At 44.6% G+C, this 18,409-nt stretch overlaps 1 protein-coding gene across 1 annotated transcript; it reads right to left on the bottom strand.

The window, feature by feature from the left end:
- Positions 1-1,574: 1,574 nt before the first annotated feature.
- Positions 1,575-18,097, bottom strand: calcoco1a (calcium binding and coiled-coil domain 1a). Its single transcript, XM_080764302.1, has 14 exons — positions 17,938-18,097; positions 16,727-16,891; positions 16,336-16,438; positions 14,550-14,752; positions 14,149-14,361; positions 12,981-13,129; positions 12,816-12,885; positions 12,505-12,660; positions 8,730-8,984; positions 7,361-7,486; positions 6,439-6,540; positions 5,022-5,309; positions 4,685-4,779; positions 1,575-4,245 (listed from the first exon to the last, which is right to left on the bottom strand). Exons 2-14 carry the CDS (start codon positions 16,856-16,858, stop codon positions 4,218-4,220), a joined length of 1,920 nt encoding a protein of 639 aa, XP_080620428.1. The 5' UTR covers positions 16,859-16,891; positions 17,938-18,097; the 3' UTR covers positions 1,575-4,217.
- Positions 18,098-18,409: the final 312 nt, after the last annotated feature.

Raw genomic sequence — 18,409 nt, 5'->3', positions numbered from 1 at the left:
GGAAGAAGCAGTCATGGGGAGAGAAAGGGATGGGAAGGTTAGAGGAAGGTGAGAAACGTTTTGAGGTCCAAAGATCATAAATTTAACACCTTGCCCTGACTGTGCGAGGAGAGAGAGGCAGGCGTGTTGATCTTAAAGTAATGGTAATGGAGAAAGTGATGGAGGAACGAGTAAAGGTATCACAGAGAAGGATGGAGATGGAGAGGCGTGCCAGCAGGGAGGGAAAATGACGGTAGAGAGAGAGGAAATAAACAAGAACGGGCGGAAAAAGGGGGGGTAAAAAAAAAGGGAGAGAAGTTGGAGCGAGTGATTTGGGTACGTGGAGTGAGAGAGAGAGAGAGCTGGGGGGCAGTCAGCGGGGTCATAAAAACTAGGAGATGTGTTCTGGCCTCTGGGTCTTCATATCTTTTACATTTCTAATTAAAAGAGATAAAGAGTGAGGGAGTCATCAATCCCACAGTGATTTCCCAGTTAAGGTTTTAGAGGGGGTTGTAAACTAGGCAGCCCGGCGTCATTGATTTTATAATTAGCTCTCGTCACCCCCCAGACTTAAGATGGAGGGAGTTGCACTAGAGGGGACAGGAGAAGAACCCAGAAGACGCCAAGACAGAGAGAAGGTCTGGTAGAGTAGTGTATGGGGGGGGGGGGTCTCATGGCTAATGTATATTTCGTTGGGACAACCGTCCAGTGACACGGTTGTCCCAAAAACAACATTAATGTTGAGCATGCATGGTCGTGTGATGCAGTGTCGACCTTGACAGAAAAATTTGATTTAGTTTGTCATAACATTTTGTTTCGTTTTAGACTTATTTTTGTCATCTGAAATGTTTTACTTTAAGTCTAGTTTTAGTTGTCCCGATTTATACACGGCTGTGCGCCGAAAATAGCAGTTTAGTTTTACTGGATCTCTTCTCCACTAGTCCCTCTAACATTTTAGTGTAGTTTGGCTTTGCGTGCAGGGTATAGTAATGAGGACCAACGTGTCGTCTGAATGTGCCGTCAGAAAAATGACACTGACCGAAAAAAGGTAGTAGACGACCATTTTCCGTCATAGTTTTAGTCGACAAAATCAACACTGGTGTGTTGATTTGACTTATAGGGAGGAGGATGCAAGATCAGTCCTGACATGGGCGGCAGGGTGAGAGGTCAGTATATGGAGAGAACACTTTGAAAAGGCAATCTTAGCCAATGGGGATGGAATATGAGGAAACAGACAGGTCCGTGTTGATCACATGACTATGGAGATAAGTGTATACCGATTTGTGAGATGTATGTATGAAATGTGGATGAGTAATGTACAGACATGTGTTTTGCCAAAATCGGCCTCATGGTCGCGCTATTATATTACAGGCTGTTGTGGAAAGATTGGGGCAGAGGTCCATCGTTGGCAACCAGGGAGTGTGTGAGCAGTTTGGCATCGGCCGGGCCAACGGTGCCAGAGATTAGCTGTATGCAGACAGACGGACACATGGACGGAGTGCAAAACATACTCTCCCCATGCCTTCGGCTGGTGGAGACAAAGAAGATAAAAACATAAAAGGTAAGGTTTTAATTAAAGACACTAAACACCCTCATTGGATACACAAAATGCTTTTAATTACAGAAACCCAACCCAAACGCTTTTACATTAACTATTAAGAATAACATGTTTTACATGTAGAATAACCTTCACAAACAAGAACCTTCAAAATAAAACGATAACCACTGGAGCTTTATTGCGTCCTTTGTGTCCTTACAGGGAGCACTGGTACTGTACTAGGTAGGTATCTCTCAGTGGAGCTAAATAAACATGACTTCCCTATGATGACATTACATCAGTTTACATCCCACAAAGGATGGAGTGCTATGGAAGGAAAGGGTAGTGTGCCACGGCCAAACTTCATGGGTACAAATATCGGGATCCTAGAAACGGTATATATTATGTATCATGTGCTGCTACACCAGGATATCTGGCCACAAAGGTTAACGGAGAGGCTGTAACAAAGAGTCACTCCAAAGACCTCACTTAAAAACATCCTTTTTTCTTTTTTTAAAATCATGAACAGACTTCAATTACCGCTGAAGTAGCCAAAATATCAGTTTCTTCTTTATATATTGGGATCGATTCCCACAACTGATTTAAAACTAAAATATTGGTATATTAGTCCCTTCCATTAGCACCAACAATGTTAATCTGATTTAAAATATTATTAGAGTCAAAGTGACCATTTTTAAAGAGGAAAAGAGCAGACAGGAAAGTGTGTATAAAAATACAGGTAAACACAACACAGAAACACACAATGGTAAATATGATTGTAATGATGAGCGGTCACGACAGACATAGACATCCTTGTATCAACGTTTCATTTCATCCAAAGTCTCTTCTGTAGTAAAAATAGGGTGCAAATGCAGCAGATACAAATCAAGCTAGCGTTAAAGTGTCTATAGCAAATTCTTCTCAGCGATTATAGCAAAGCACGAAAAGACCAAATTATGAATTACGGTATCATTAATCATCTCGTTTTTTTTTGTTTTGTTGCATTAGTTAAGTGAAAACCTTAAACCTATTGAATATAGACTGGAATATAGTTTCACTGCCATACTGTGTACTGCCCCACAAAGCCACTGTGCAGGAACTACGGGGGGAAAATGGCTGATAAAATGAGATATTGGTAAATAAGTCATAATACACCATTGTAATGGTCTTGAGGTAATCGTTTAGCCCCCAAAATCACGAAGACTAATTTGACCTTTGGGATACACAAATAAGTCGGTGTGTCCAAAAACGTAGTTCGTGCACCTTTGGCTTTGTAGGGCAGTATAACTGAAGCTAATTATAGTATAAAAAATGAAAAAATAAGGAAAATGCATATACTAGTATTGACTCAAAGGTAGACAGCGATTGTTTCTAGTCTACCCGCCAGAAGCTGGGGGGGGGGGGGGATTTACAGTATACAGTTTCATGAGTGTAATCTTAGGTATGCAGATTAACGCCAATGAATCTCTGTTACTCTAGGCACACACTTTGAAATGCATCGTTGTGAAGTAGGAAACTTAGTTACATAATGTAATAAAAGGGCAATACAAAGTATCTAAGGATGAAAATATCAACGAGCATCTCGTTCCAAACTTCTGTATTGTAAAATCCAGAATTAATAAGTCTAATGAGTAAATATTGCAGGTGATCTTTATTATTAATCCAAGCTGCTGAAAGCTTTATTCTAATGATAGAATATTCGTATAGCAAGTAGCATCTACGTCCCATCTTTCAGCGCAATCTATTCCATCGCATTTTGCTATTGTTTAGTGTGGTTCTCTTTCTATTTCTCCTGTACTGTATCTGCACGATGATAATGAAATGGCTAATTCATAACAGAAAGTGCGTATCAATTCTTAGGTTTGAATGAATACCGGCGAAACATGATGCTATAGGCCTAACTGCATAATCATTTTGTAATGACGCTGCATGTTTCATTTACAGTATCTTCAATAGGGCTCCAAGCCGCTATAGAAATATGTATGTTTAAAGTGAGTTCTGCCATGATTTCAGAGGCGACGGGCCCCACACAAAACGTCATAATTACAGTGGCTGTCATCCTTCCTAATCACAGTTGTCATAAAAACGACATAACACTCATCGTAAAGCACTCGACATACCCATGATTCAACTACAGAATCACTCTGCTAGACTAGAGCATGTGAAGTTTCAGATTGCTAACCCCACGCGTACTGTAAAAGCACAGTTTGCAGCAATACAACAGTCTTATGTTGGTCGTAAACGCTTTGTGTTGACCTGTCACCACAATCATCGTGTCATTCCAAAGAACAAAACACTTGGGGGAGCATCTCAACAATCTACAGGGGGAAGCGCTAGAAGTTCATAGTAGATAAAATGTAAAATTGCATATTAACAACTTGTCAGTGTAGCTTTAAGCGTAGTTTATACTTTGTCGCACTATGGGTATGGGGACACTTGCCCCAAATAACAGATTTTCACACAAACAACAGTTGCGATGCATCGAGTCGTTCGGCTCGGCAATCTGTTCTTTCCGGCAAGCGGACATTGTCATGCGACAAAGTATACATTCGGCTTTAGAGTTGCATGGTACTGTTAGTGTGCTTGCTTGTGTAATGTGCTTGTTTGTGACTGAAAAGAACCCCTGACTCTTGAGGAAAGTCGCCATCTCCTTCTGACCGAGCCTTCAACAGTTGCTGTTGTGGTTTGGATGTCCACCGTCCTACCAGAGAGAAGTGTCTGCCAGATCACTGCAGAGAGACATGAGAGCAGAGAGTGTGGCTGAGGAAAGGCATATTCTGGTTAGAAAGAGGTGAGAATGAGGGAGTGGGGAGTGTGGGAGAGCGAGCGTTTTAATGACGCTGAAAATTGGCCCGTGACTGCGGTACAACCCGCAGGTAAATCATTGCTACAGCTTGCTGTCAACTTATCTGTCCCCTAGTCCTCCCATCTCACACCGCCTCTGTCTCACACCGCCTCACCCCGACTCAACTTCTTTTACGACCACATATTCAAAACTTCCATCTTCCAGCCATATTCATCCTGTCACCATAAATAATGGGCTGCATGTGTCTGCATTAGCAAGCGTAGAATTCACGGTGCATGCGTGGCTTTGTTTCTGTATCTGGTTGTGTGTGTGTTTGTGTGTGTGTGTGTGTGTGTGTGTGCGTGTGCATGTGGTTTGGCTACCTGAGCACGGTGTGTACTGTGTGATCGGGCAGTAACAGAGCCATTTCCTCCCCGGAACTGTGTCCTCCATATGGAATTGCATCAGGCTCCTCTTCCTAAACACAGGAATGAACGAACACACATACGTTCACACACACATGGATGTACTTTATCTGTCTCTAGGCCATTACAGTTTATTAACCACAAGCGGGCCTAATTGCCTTCGGAAGATAATGCCGACGTTCGAATGATCCACTGCCGGCATATAACCGGCGTGCACGGCGGCTATCGGAGTCGGCACCTAGTTAGCACCGTTTTATAAATAATATAATTGAGCAGGTCTGATAGTGTCCCTTACTGATTCAGAGCTGTGCGCCAGAGTGTCGGCGGCGCCTGCTTGGCGCGGCGAGGAGAGTGGCGCGGGCTGACTGATGACCACCACTCCCCGGTCGAGGTCTCTGAGGGAAGGGGGAGGCGTCACCGTGAGGAGCAGCATGGAGTCGGACTGGCCCTGCTCACACAGGCCGTAGTGGACCAGCGGTCTGGAGGAACGGACGGGCTGCAGCGCCTCCGGGTTCTCGTCCTCGGAGTCCGACAGCAGGCTGTCGGCGCGGGGCACCAGCTTACGCACGTACTCCATTAACTCCTGGCGTATGACAAGCGCAGACCATTAGGAAATCACCAGCAGGAATTTCATGAGAGCCACAGCAGTCAAGAGCAAGAGATCTGATGACCTTAGAAACCCCGGTTTACTGAAGCCTGAAGTATATAAACATGCATCTATAAATTAGGATGTTCTGTCACACAGACTACCATATATGCCAGACATTATTTAATATAAAGTATGTATACTCGACTTAACTGTTCAAAAAACGAGACAATTGCACTTAGTCTTTTTAGTAGGATAACATGACTTATTAATTGTAGCATTGAGAATAATTCCAAAAAAAGCCTTCATGGCCCCAAAAGGCCCTTTAGAGTCTAACATCGACGATTCTAAACCATGTGTCTTAACACACATAAGTTACAACCCAAATTGTCAATTGTAGAAACAACAACAACAAAAAAAAAGATTTAACACAAGATATTTTAGGATGGACTAATGTTCCATGAGAACTCCAAACGGTCTAAACAAACATGTGACCCAGTTCACTTATTTTTTTGTTTTCCGCTCGGAAACATTGAGCATTTTAGCAAACTGTGGCATGCATGGGACACACTGAGAACCGCTGGTTCCAGAGGCATGGGACACACAGTCATGATGGCGCCCGCTGGTTCCAGAGGCATGGGACACACAGTCATGATGGCGTCCACTGGTTCCAGAGGCATGGGACACACAGTCATGATGGCGCCCGCTGGTTCCAGAGGCAAATCATGTGGCTCATTAATCGTCTCAAAAGGACACGTCTAGCATTGCTTTAGCATTTCTTCTTCCCTGTAAGAAGCAATGCTAACTAGGGTGTGAGAATGGCTAAATATGTTGTGGGAAATGTGTGGTTGGTATTACATTGCCACAACATATTTCTCCTGTAAGAACACTTGGACACACATTAATTTACTTTGCAGTTCATTTAAATGTGAGGAAAATACTTTCTCACATTTACCATGATCCACTTTCTAGCTTCTCCTTTAAACTCAAAAACCCACAGACCCTGCATGTACTGTGCTTGAACACCCTAAGCCAACAGGTATCTGATTGTCCCTTTTTATTTCTCTATCAAAGCTTCTGGCAGAACAGAGCGTGGGTCTTCCCTGTGACAAGAAAAGGATCAGACCTCTGACTGTCTCCATGAGAGCAGCTCCTCCTTCTCCTTCTGGGCCACTGTGAGGCTGGCCTTCAGCTCCTGCAGCTCTCGGCGGGTCTCGCTCAACTGGACCTGCACAGGACAGTCCAAAGAGAGGACACACGAGGCGGGTTACAACTGTGCTGGCAATGGTGGAAAAAGGTACTCTTTGAAGGGCGCACCGCTATCCCCTTTAACCCATTCTGACCTGAGATCAGATTCATACGAGCTTTCCACGGGACACACACTGGTCTGATGAACCCGTTCTGACCTGAGATCAGATTCTAAAAATGTCAGTCGTTCTTCGAATTTTTCAAAAATAGCAGACCTACAAGCTCGTATCGCGCCACTCGGTGGCGCGATATGAGCTTGTAGATCTGCTATTTTTCAATAGCTAAAGCATAACATAGTGCCAACACCAAAAGGGGTTCCCGTTCAGAATGGGTTAATGTCTGGCTTTCAGACATGACGTCATGGACTATGTCTATGGACTTTTAATTGCCTTATTCAGTGGTTCCCAAACTTTGTCATGTCAAGGACCCCCAAATTGACACTAATCAGACCCCCATTTGAAGCAGATTTGAAGACATATGCCACGGACCTCCATAAGAGAAGATCTTTACGGCTCTAGCAGTGATTCTCAACCCATTTAATTTCAAGGACCCCCCAGGTTTTACATGCATTAGTCTACGGACTCCCATTTAATGGCATTTCTATTTCTGGGACCCCCAATTTATATTGTAAAATCAATGCTAATTGAACTCATAGTGTACAAATGGAACCATAATGGTCCATTTGGTTAGAAACTATCATTGAGCTGGGGACCCCTGGGGGTCCCCGGACCCCACTTTGGGAACCACTGGTGTAATGAATGACACGAGACACAGTAGCTCAGAAACTGTCTTTTCTTTACCCTGTTACAGTCCTTCTCTCTTCCCAGCTCGACCTCCGCCTTTTCCCTCTCCATCCTCTCCTCCTGCAGCCTCTCCTCCACCCTCTGCATCTCTGCACTGAGTTTCTCCAGACGTTCACGGTCCTTCTACCAGGTGAAGAGAGAGAGAGACACACAAGCAAGCACGCACGCACACACACACACACACACACACACACACACACACACACACACAAACCATTCACCTCAGTCAGCGGGGTCATTGGACTGTGCATGAAATCAGTTTTCTGCACCACAGAGTAAGCTGCGGCGCACAGTAGATGAGGCCGGCTACACGCCACATGTGAGAGGTGTGGGAACATTTCATCTTCAAAGCATGAACCTCTTGAGTAAAACCACAAGGGCACATAACTCACTGAGATTGAAACGGTGCAGCCAGGGACATACTGTAGGGCACATCTTTATTTAGTGCCAGGCCACGGGTAGTGAGTGGTACAGTACATTGAACCTCCCTAATGTACCACTACCTGGCCACTGGCACTGACACTTTAGGCCTTGCTAATGGTATGGGTGATATTTAGATGTAATACATTCTACACGTATAGAGACAGGGATGAGTTAGTGTAGTTACAGTTTCAGTTACTAAATGTATTCATGCTGGTTCCTGCAGACGGCACGATCTTTGCCATCAATTCATTCATTGTCGAATCGTGCCGTGGGAGAAATGTAAAATCGTGATTATGCACCTTGTCAGACTATGCACGTTTGTCACACTGTGCAAAAAGAATACAGCCTATGTCAGACGACATATGCTGGAGCAATGTTTCACCTCGAGAAAACGAATAAAACGAAGGACAAAGGGAAATCTGGACCCTGTCTTGGCTTGGCAGCAGACAACATGGGTTTGGCAATTCTCCAAAAGGGAAGCTGGTATTATCGCCAGGCATATTTCTGTTTGCACCTAGAGTAGCAGGGAGTAATTGAGTTGCTGTGCTTTAAGTAAGCAAGTAATCTTTATTTATATAGCACCTCTGTCTGAATGGCTTCGGAAGTGCTTCACCACTACAATAGCAAAGCAAATACACATGAATGCATGGGATCTGTTAAATTGCCACAATGATATGTCCAGGAAAGTCAGCAGTTTCTGTTAAATTAAAACGATACTTTAGTAGGGATTTGGGTTATGTAGTTAGTTACCTTGCCACGACGTAACTCAAAACATTAGTGAGATATATTCAGTCATTTGCATCGTTGTTGATTTAAAGCTGATCGTCAAATATATATCGATACATCAATATTTTTACAGCCCAATCTGGGACAGCACTAAGAAGGCCAATATCATCACAGCGTGTGGCAAGAGAATTGTGGCAAGGCTAGATTTATGTAGTACCTCAGCTGTACGCTGCAGACTCTGCCTCTCCTGGGCCCAGCGGGCTCTGCCCTCCCTCAGCGCCAGGCTGGAGTCTGCCAGCTGCAGGGTGAGCTGGGCGGCCTGCAGACGAGCCTGGTGCAGTTCAGCCTGCCCGTGGTCCCTCTGAGAGACCATGGCACTCAGGTCCGCCTTTAACACCTCCACGGCGCCTTCGCTGGTACTCAGGCGCTCCCGGAGTCTGCGCATGTCCTTCAGGGATGCCTCGCTCTCCGCCTGAGCAAAATGTAATATAATAATTAGATAACGTTTATTATATATACACAGCAGTCACATGCCATCTACCAGTGGTGGTGGAAAGTACTTGTTTTACAAGTAAAAGTGTGAATATACTGCAATGCAGAATACAAGCAGAATGTTTCCGACAACCCTTGGTGCCGGCCTTTTAATTGGATTATGCGACATCACATAATAGCCTAGTGCATTCAGTGTAGGCCTATTTTGTTATTATGTTGAAGAAATGTCATCTGCTATAGGCCTAACCACACCAGACCGTTTCGTTGAACTAATACAAAACACAAGCAGATCGCTGTTATTTAAAGTTATCTATAACCAGCAATGTGCGAGTGATAATTCTGTACTGTATATCAAATATAATTTTATTCCAAGGCAACGCCACTCTTCCATGGGCAGAGGGCATAAGATTGCACTGGGAATAATGGCTTCTCTCTTCTCTTCAAGGCAATGGCATCTGGTACAGTGATTTATTGCCCAAACCCACCTATACATAATGTAACGGGTAGCGCAGACCTGTGTTTAGGGATAAGTCTGGTTGTGTCCCAAGATAGCGAGAGCGAATTCTCGCATCGATCTTCGACTTCAGGCTACCCATATATTTTTGTATAGGTGTATCTATCCTAGAATAGTTGATGCGATGCCGCTCATGTTTTATCACACCACGCATGCACCGCTTCCACTTTGCAATGGATAGGCTATATAATCAAAGTATAGGCCTACATTGCAATCGGATTTAGCAATAACTAAATAGGCCAATGTTGAATTATCATAGTCTATATAAGAACAACATATTATCCTATTTCAATGTGTTATGGCTGCTCTGCGCGCTTGGGTCCAGAGACGATTCCTGTGCTCTGGATGTTAGTGTTTATGAGGGGAAACCACAAAGACTTTTTTTTATGGACTAATAATACGTGGAATCAATCAACAGTGAAAAACAAATAACGAAAACAAACCACCATGACGCACCAACATTAATCTTATTAGTCCAAATGAGGATATAATTTCATTCTCTCTCTCGCTCACTCTCATGTACAGTACAGCAAATCCGACACTTTCAACAGTGAAACATTGTCATATTTGAAATCACAGTAGAAAGAGGCTGTAACACAACCAAAGAACTGGTTGGGTTGGGTGATGGACAGAAAAATAGCCTAGTATTAAAGTAACATTACCAATCAAAATTGGTAAACTGGAGGTTATGCAATAGCCGTGGTTATGTAAAAGATATAAGCAGACAATTCGCTTATATGTTAAAATCTGAGCGCTCACAATTCGCTGTTGGGAGACCTCATGAACTCCTTCCAATCACTGACAACGCAGTCCTGCAACCCATCGGAGTCGGCCTTCCAATGACAGGAGGGTTACAACCCCATGGACCACCAGGACCACCCCAGGACCTGTCTGTCCCTCTGACCGCAGAACCAGAGGGCCTAGTTGCCCAAAAGGTCCAGATCCACCAGTAAACAAGCACCTTCCAACCTAACCAGAGCAGGTAAACCATAGTAACCTACCCCGGGACCAACACTTGCCAGAATCAACCTGTAGAACCAGTGTACAAATGGAACCAAATAAGGTCCATTTGGTTCCATTTGTACAAAGAGACAGACGGACCGGTGTCATCACATCTGGGCCTGGATTAAATTCAAGGGTGAGAACCAAACCCTCATCAAGTGAGTGTCCTGAGCACCCGAGTGGGATGCTCAGGACACCATACCCCTGCATGTGTGCACGCTCCCACAGACCAAAGGAGCGAGCACCCTTGCTGGAGTAATCAAAAGAAGTTCCAAGCCATTGGAACACCCACGCACCTGTCATCCAGCCCGAGTCCAAGACCAGTGCCAGTTCCACTAGGAACTGGAAAGTCCACCCTGGCCGGGAGAGCCTCACCTATACCACACCAGTATTCCTGTGGGGGGAATCAGCTCGTACCAAGCCACCAAACCTGGATGCCAGGCTCACAGCCAGGCAGCTTGAGGCTTCCCTCAATTTGTCGTCTGTTTGTTTCGTTAGTTAGTTACAAAACTATAACCGACACAACAGGAGGCTATCAAGGTACAGAATGCCTCCCCATACACCACCGGTCCAAAGCCACCGGAACCGCAGCAACTGCAGCCGGTCAGTTGAGCTCTTATACGACTGAGGGTCAGGGTTAAGCCTTAACTCCTAGACCAACCGCCCAGCCATAGGCCGAGTTCCTACTCAGGGAAAGTACCATACCTGATTAAACAAAGCGTGACCGTCGACGGGACAGAACCATGGGCGTTGCTTCCGACAGTACAGGTCGGACGAGACGAGTTAGGATACGTGACGATCGCCTGGGACCAGCATGGTGCACAGTCCCCCCCCCCCCCCCCCGCCCTTCTCTTGACCAGAAAGACTACGGTAAGAAACTACCGTGGCACTGGTCGGAGGGAACCAAGTCATCATACTCGAATCGTCCCACCTTCTCCTATCACCCTATACTTTAAGACACTTTTATTTTTTGGGCCCAGTCGTGTGTTCTAAGAACTATGGGGCTGATCGTATGGTAGGCTAACACTAGACACAGAAGGTGGACTAAGAGCAGAACGGTCTGTCTCTAGGTAGGTGTCTGGCTAGACTGCATCGCCCATCAACAGTGCAGCTGAATATCAAGAACAGTCTACTTCTTGCTTCTTTTTCACTTATTTTCTCTCTTTCCATTTGATTTTTTATGAACCACCTCAAGGTCAATGCAGGGAATCGAGCTAGCCTCGTCCCTCTAACGTCCACTGGGGATCAAGGGTGTGTGCAAGCCCCTTCGGGGTCCGAAGGTGCTGTTCTGTAAACCAACAAACATTTTTTTACTAAACTTGTCCTTGTGAGGCTGTTTAGAAAACCACAATTCGTTCTTCAGTGATTGAGCTTGTTCTGTCTATACGCAGTAGAGAAAACGAATGACGCTTATACCCTCGGGGGAGGGGTGCGTACTACGTCATGATGCAAGGACCCATACTCCTGCTAGTAGTATGTGAGCATACAAAGAGTACTTCTGTTCTGCACCCAAGATTGGACACCTCCCAACAGCGAATTGTGAGCGCTTAGATTTTATCATAACCATCATCACTTTCAACAGTGAAACATTGTCATATTTGAAATCACAGTAGAAAAAGAGGCTATAACACAACCAAAAAACATGCACATCTGCATTTTTGGGTGCTGGACAGATACATAGCCTAAGTACCAATCAAAATTGGTAAACTTATAGTAACATTTCTAATAATGGAGTAAATGGTACAATATTTGACTCTGAGATGTAGTAGAGTAAAATTTAAAGTAGAAAGAATTGACAATACTCCAGTCAAGTAAAACATTAAACCTCTACTTAAGTACAGAACTTAAATACATAGTACTTAGTTACTTTCCACCACTGCCATCTACTCCACACGCCACACGCATGCTTCAAAGAACCCATGCAGGGCACAGGGTGAGAGCATAATAACTGCATCGCTGTCGGCGGTGTGGAAGCTTCTCTGACCTCTTTCCTGTGGGCAATGGTGAGTTTGTGGGTGAGGGTGGTGATGGTGTTTTGTAGCTGCAAGACACTGGTGTCTCTCTGGGCCAGAGAGCTCCTTAGGCCCTGAAACTCTTTGGAAAGACTCCGTAGTTCACCCTCCGTCTGTTCCAACTTGGACTGGGGAAAGGGGAGGAAAAAGGTAAAACAATTACTTGGGGAGGAGGTGGCACTGCAAGCACCGCTCCATTTTTACACTCGAGTTAAAATAGCATGCTGGATTTTTACTGTGTTCTTCTATCCTTCTAATCCATAAATTACAGGCTCTCTAGTACCTGCAGGCTTTTCCTTTCGTTGTCCTCTTCCTTTCTCTGGGCTGCAGCTCTCTTGGCCTTCTCCTTCATGCTGCACAGATGGACTGGTTTAGCATCAATAAACCGTGATAGTGACATTCATGTAGGAAAACAGACCACGGCAGAATAAAAAAGATAACGTCTCACCGCTCCAGCTCGGCCTCTCTCTCCAGAGCCCGCTGTGTCAGGGATTTGATGTCATCCTCCAGCTCTCTGATTTGCTGTTCGCCCTCCTCCTTTGTAGCCAATAAGGCACTTTTCTCCTCGGCCAGGGACTTACCGGCGGCCTGCACCTCCTAATAGAGGACCGACACAACAAAGACTTTATTATTGGATGTTCTGGCAATGGCAGTGTGGGAAGGTGTGTGTGTGTGTGTGTGTGTTTGGGGGACTTAGTATCCTTTTAATGACAGTGCCAAAAACATTCTTTTTCGACATATAATTGTCTCATCTGTCATAATATAATTTAGCAATGTTTACTTATTTCATGCAGTTCGCAATACTAACAGAGGTCAAGTTCTTATGCCAATAAGAACAATCTCATGTGAGCCCACACCATCTATTGGCACAATGGACAGTCTTAACATCACGTCCCGTGTTTTATGATTCTGTTTACATATTATTGACACATTTGCGATTCTCAAACTCAGTCCTCTAGATGCCCTAGAAAAGGAATTCCACCAGAAGGCCTTCCCCAGCCCAGATTCTTATCCTTACCTGAAACACACAAAAACCTATGCCTAAACTTAAGTAAGTGTTACATATGTACTCTCCGAACTGTACCACCTGACATTCGTACCCTGGTCTGCCGCATGAAAAACACATACCACATGGTCAAGATATTGTCCAGGGGAAATGATAAGTGTGCAAGCTTGAGTCAGGGCTATTGGTACTAGGTATTCTACCTGACACGAGACCAGGGTCTACATTTATCAATAGAAGAGTAGCGAGACCACCTCCAACCACTGCAGATGTGATAGTTATAATAATAAAGAAAATGGGAATAGTACATTTTGCAGCTTGAACTAAAATTACTTTTCTTGTACCCATGTCTACACTGCTGCTCTTTCTGTAGGTTTCACAAACGAATGATTTGTAAATCCTATCCACTTCATGGCTACCTAGCACGAAGAGGATTAAGTACCGGTAAGTAAGTATCCACTTCATGATCACTGGACAACACAGAATACAGATCATTGTTTGTTGCCTGTGAGCTTGCGCAAAAACACAGAACACATGAGCAGGGAACAGGGAGACAGGCAAATTGACCATAATCAAATAACCCTGTGCTCTTTCATTTGACTCTTTACACCACCTCCTGTTTCTTCTGCATCTCCTCCACATTCTCTTGGCTCTCCTTCAGTTCCTCCCGCAGCACAGCGAGGCTCCTCTCTAGCTCTCTGCGCTCCGCGTCCCGGGTCTCCCACGCCCTCAAGTATTCCTCCCTCTCTCTCTCCCTCTGCCTGTCCATCGTCTCCCGGGCCTGCAGCAGCTCGGCCCGCTCGCGCAGGCATTCCTGAAGTCGTGTCTGAGAGAGAGAGAGAGACGAGAAGAGAACGAACCGTATACAACACGTGCATGTTGTTGACGGAATCTATCATCATTGCTCAAGTCATGTGTATATCCATTTACAGAGATATTTATGTCACTAGCGTGCATTCATTCAACAGAATTACGCAACTCTCTGGTCATATCTAATATCCTTGTTATTCCCACCTGCAGTAGTTCAGCCCTGGGGACCACCAGCAGCATGCCGGTGCCTTCCTCCTCTCCCGGTGCCCCTTCCTCCAGGGTGACCAGGTCCTCCAGTGGCTTGGGAGCACAGAATGTGAAATTGGAGCTGAGAGAGCAGACCTCCCCCTGTGCATCGATGTAGACAAACTGATACTCCGGGGAGCCGGGTTTGGGAAGGTACGAGGCTAAAACAAAAACAAAAACAAAACGACAAGGACAGGGAGAACAACAGGAAGAAAAGCGTAACGATTATTTTTGCAGAGAGCCATCGTTTCATTTGCTTGTGTTTCGGCGTAGTTGTAATTTTTACTGGACTCTGCTGATTGTTTTACAAAGAGAACGCAGCAGTGTCGATGTTTTTATAAGTTCATATAAAAATCTTTATATCATCGTAGATGCATGCTTGTTTCAATAATACAATAAGTGCCTGAATGGACAGAACGTGGGTGCTGGCTATCATTTCTACTATGATATACTTTTGCAGCCGTGTACCCTAATTGTTTTCTTATATCATATTTATGACTGGAGTTTCTGCTCGCATTCCTTCTAATAGTGTATAATGCAAAGCATTTCAACAGTATTATCATGAATTACTGTACATGATACATATATTTTTTTTGAGAATAATTTTATTCCCCTTTTAACATTTTAGTATTACTTCACCGTTTCAGATCGTCAACGTTAAAATTGTATCCTTCGGTTTACAAGGCAAACTAAAGAGAATGATCGGATGACACCAACGTAGGTTAACCCATTCTGAACGGGAACCCGTTTTGGTGTTAGCATTATGTTATGCTTTAGCTATTGAAAAATAGCAGATCTACAAGCTCATAGCGCGCCACCGAGTGGCGCGCTACGAGCTTGTAGGTCTGCTATTTTTGGAAAAAATCGAAGAACGACTGACATTTTTAGAATCTGATCTCAGGTCAGAATGGGTTAATCAGACCAGTGTGTGTCCGCAGTGGAAACCTCGTATGAATCTGATCTCAGGTCAGAATGGGTTAAACGGCGCAGGCATGATTTCATTTTTTTTATCACTGGCGATAAGGAACCATCAGCACTGTCAACTGTACCGTTGTTTTCAACCACTTTCCTTTCCAAAGATGAATGACAGCGGCGATGCGTTAAAGCAAGCGATAAATCTCTCTGGCACGGGGTCACGGGGTCAAGGCCACACCTGCTGCATGCATCCACGTGCACAACCCCCTCGACCCCCCCCACCCCCCCACCACCACCATCCCTCGCTCAGGCTGCCCCAGACGGGACAGAGGACACAAGTGGACACACAGTGTCACAGTGTTCACTGTCGTCTCCACCATGAGCAGTGGTCAGACACGACACTACACTACACTACCATTGTCCCCATCCTCGTATAACTCCACATCCTGCTTCCTAAAGGAATTGATTCAAACATGACAAAGACTAATTGAAATTCATTGTGTGAGAGAGATGGTGTGTGTGTGTGTGTGTGTGTGTGTGTGTGTGTGTGTGTGTGTGTGTGTGTGTGTGTGTGTGTGTGTGTGTGTGTGTGTGTGTGTGTGTGTGTGGGTTCTGATGGGAATTGCTCACAAATAACTCGTACTATAAACATTTCTCTATTCTATACACTAGTCACAAAACCTTTTGCTCAATGGGAGTAATTCAATTTACAAAAGGATCAATCTTCCACTGAAGGTTTTATTCGCTGACCTGAGCACTGTACCACCATGGCTTACGACCAACTATGGGAAATAAAATACAATTACAAAGCGAGAGAGAGAGTGAATACCCTGGAACTGCACACAGCAGTGGACATCCGTGCCCTCCTGGTAGTCCGCTGGCGCCAGCGCCCAAACAAACGTGTGGTAGTCCTTCACCGATGACCATCCCACCTGGCAAACACCCAACAAACACAACACACACAAGCACATTATTTAGTCACTCTGGGATATAAGTACAATAGAGGCTATGTGCGCGACATCATCGTCATTCCCGGAAGTTAGGCAGGAACGCCTACTCAGTGGCAAAAAAAAACTACTTTCTGGTCACTCACTTTGACACTCACTTTATACATGCGAATACCTCTTTTTATTAATTTGGTTATTGTGACAGTAAAACAAAACACACTTTTTTCACATATAAATCAGTTATTTTCCTCGAGTGACAGCGGCTAACGGTACCTTGAAGAGACCGATCCAATCATTTCTGGACCAGGTGTGCTGTGAGCTCACAGTGTAGTGACAATCAACTCTGCTCTGCGGGAAGTAACTGCAACCCACGTTTCGAAACTCCACCCAGCACGATTTTTCCATGGCAACACAAAACAAAGGCAGGCAATTTTCCACCTGTGGAGAAAATGTATATAAAGAAAATATGTTATTTCTCGCCTTATCCCACACAGATACACAACGATGGGCGACATTGGCTGAGCAAAAGTGCAAAAATGGGTGAGAGGTGACTGGTGGTAAACAGTTCGGAGACAGCCAACGGACAGAGAATGTTTATTCAGTGTAAGGAGATATCCTCGGCAAGCACACACAAGGGCCTTGAGGGAAGAACACCACCAGGCAGTCCAGCACTGGTGCTAAGCCTCGATGACACTGGGGCCTATAACTGACATGACACATTACACCTCTTGACATGACTTGTCACAAGGACTATTTTGGCTATTGGCATGACACGCGGTCAGTTATTGTGCACCTTTCCGCGTAAACATGTGTGTAGTTGTGAAGGAATCAGCAGTAGCAGTATGTGTGGTGGTGGTGCTGCTGCTCATTACTCAAGGTGCTACACAGCAGATGACAGTTCTCCCCCAAATCAGCTGATGCAAAATGCAATTAAATCCTATATCGTTTTGGAGATGAAATGATAATCAGCTATGATCTATCTAGTCTACACATAAAACAGATGATATAACCATAATGCTTTACCAGCTTACATATAGAAAGTTATAGGCCTATTACATCACAAACGAGGTAGATATAGTGGCATCGATATAGTCACAAAAAGTAAAGATCTGTAATACTATTCTGTGCCCAAAAAATACCCACGGCACATTTCAGGAGGCTCAAATTACACAGCAAAGAGACTTGGGGCCCAACAGTAGCGCATGTTCAGCAAGAAAACACCATGTGCTTGCGCCACGACCACCCGTTATAATGTAATAACACATCCAGTTCCAGTTATAAAACACACACAGTAAACATCGAGGCTTTATGCCAGCGTATGTGACACTTTGTGTATACAAATAATATAGTGTAATAAGAGAACGGTGAACTCGTGCAGGCTACACAAGACAAGGCTTCTTTTTTTTTTTTGCTTTGTTAATTACAAAAGACATTGCGCAGATATTCTTTCCCGAGCAGCAGTCCAGTTTTAGCTAACATCATACCTGTTAATGTTCACTTTTCTCTAGGTGCTCCAAAACGGTTCTCTCGTATCAGATGGAGGCGTGATGGTCCATTAGAAAACAGTACAGTACGAGCGATGATGAATTATGATCGTCTCCAAGTCGGACTCAGCTGCCACTAGCCCTACAACAATAACAAAAACCAAAGCAAAACACAAGCATGACAGCCTCCTCACACTGCCTGCCGCCACGGAATTGTGGGAGCTGTTGTTCTTACGGTGAGGAAATACCCCAGCAATGGGACAATTTAAACTACAACCCCCAAGCACAAAGGCTAGCTACCGTGGGGTCGCAGTTAAAAATGTAACATGATTCTTCCCCGCGACCACAAGTTGTTTTTCTCAGCGGTTTTTGGACACAGTCTCCCATTGGCTGGCTTTGGTGACTGGTGACAATAATGATAAAGGACCCCATCGATGCGATGATAAAAACAACTAGCGCAGTAGCGCTGATG

The sequence above is a fragment of the Protomyctophum bolini genome, assembly GCF_963924005.1.
Source record: "Protomyctophum bolini genome assembly, chromosome: 5".
In the NCBI taxonomy this organism is placed as follows: domain Eukaryota; kingdom Metazoa; phylum Chordata; class Actinopteri; order Myctophiformes; family Myctophidae; genus Protomyctophum; species Protomyctophum bolini.
Note: the sequence above shows the minus strand (reverse complement) of the source record. Positions and strands in the feature narration are given on the sequence as shown.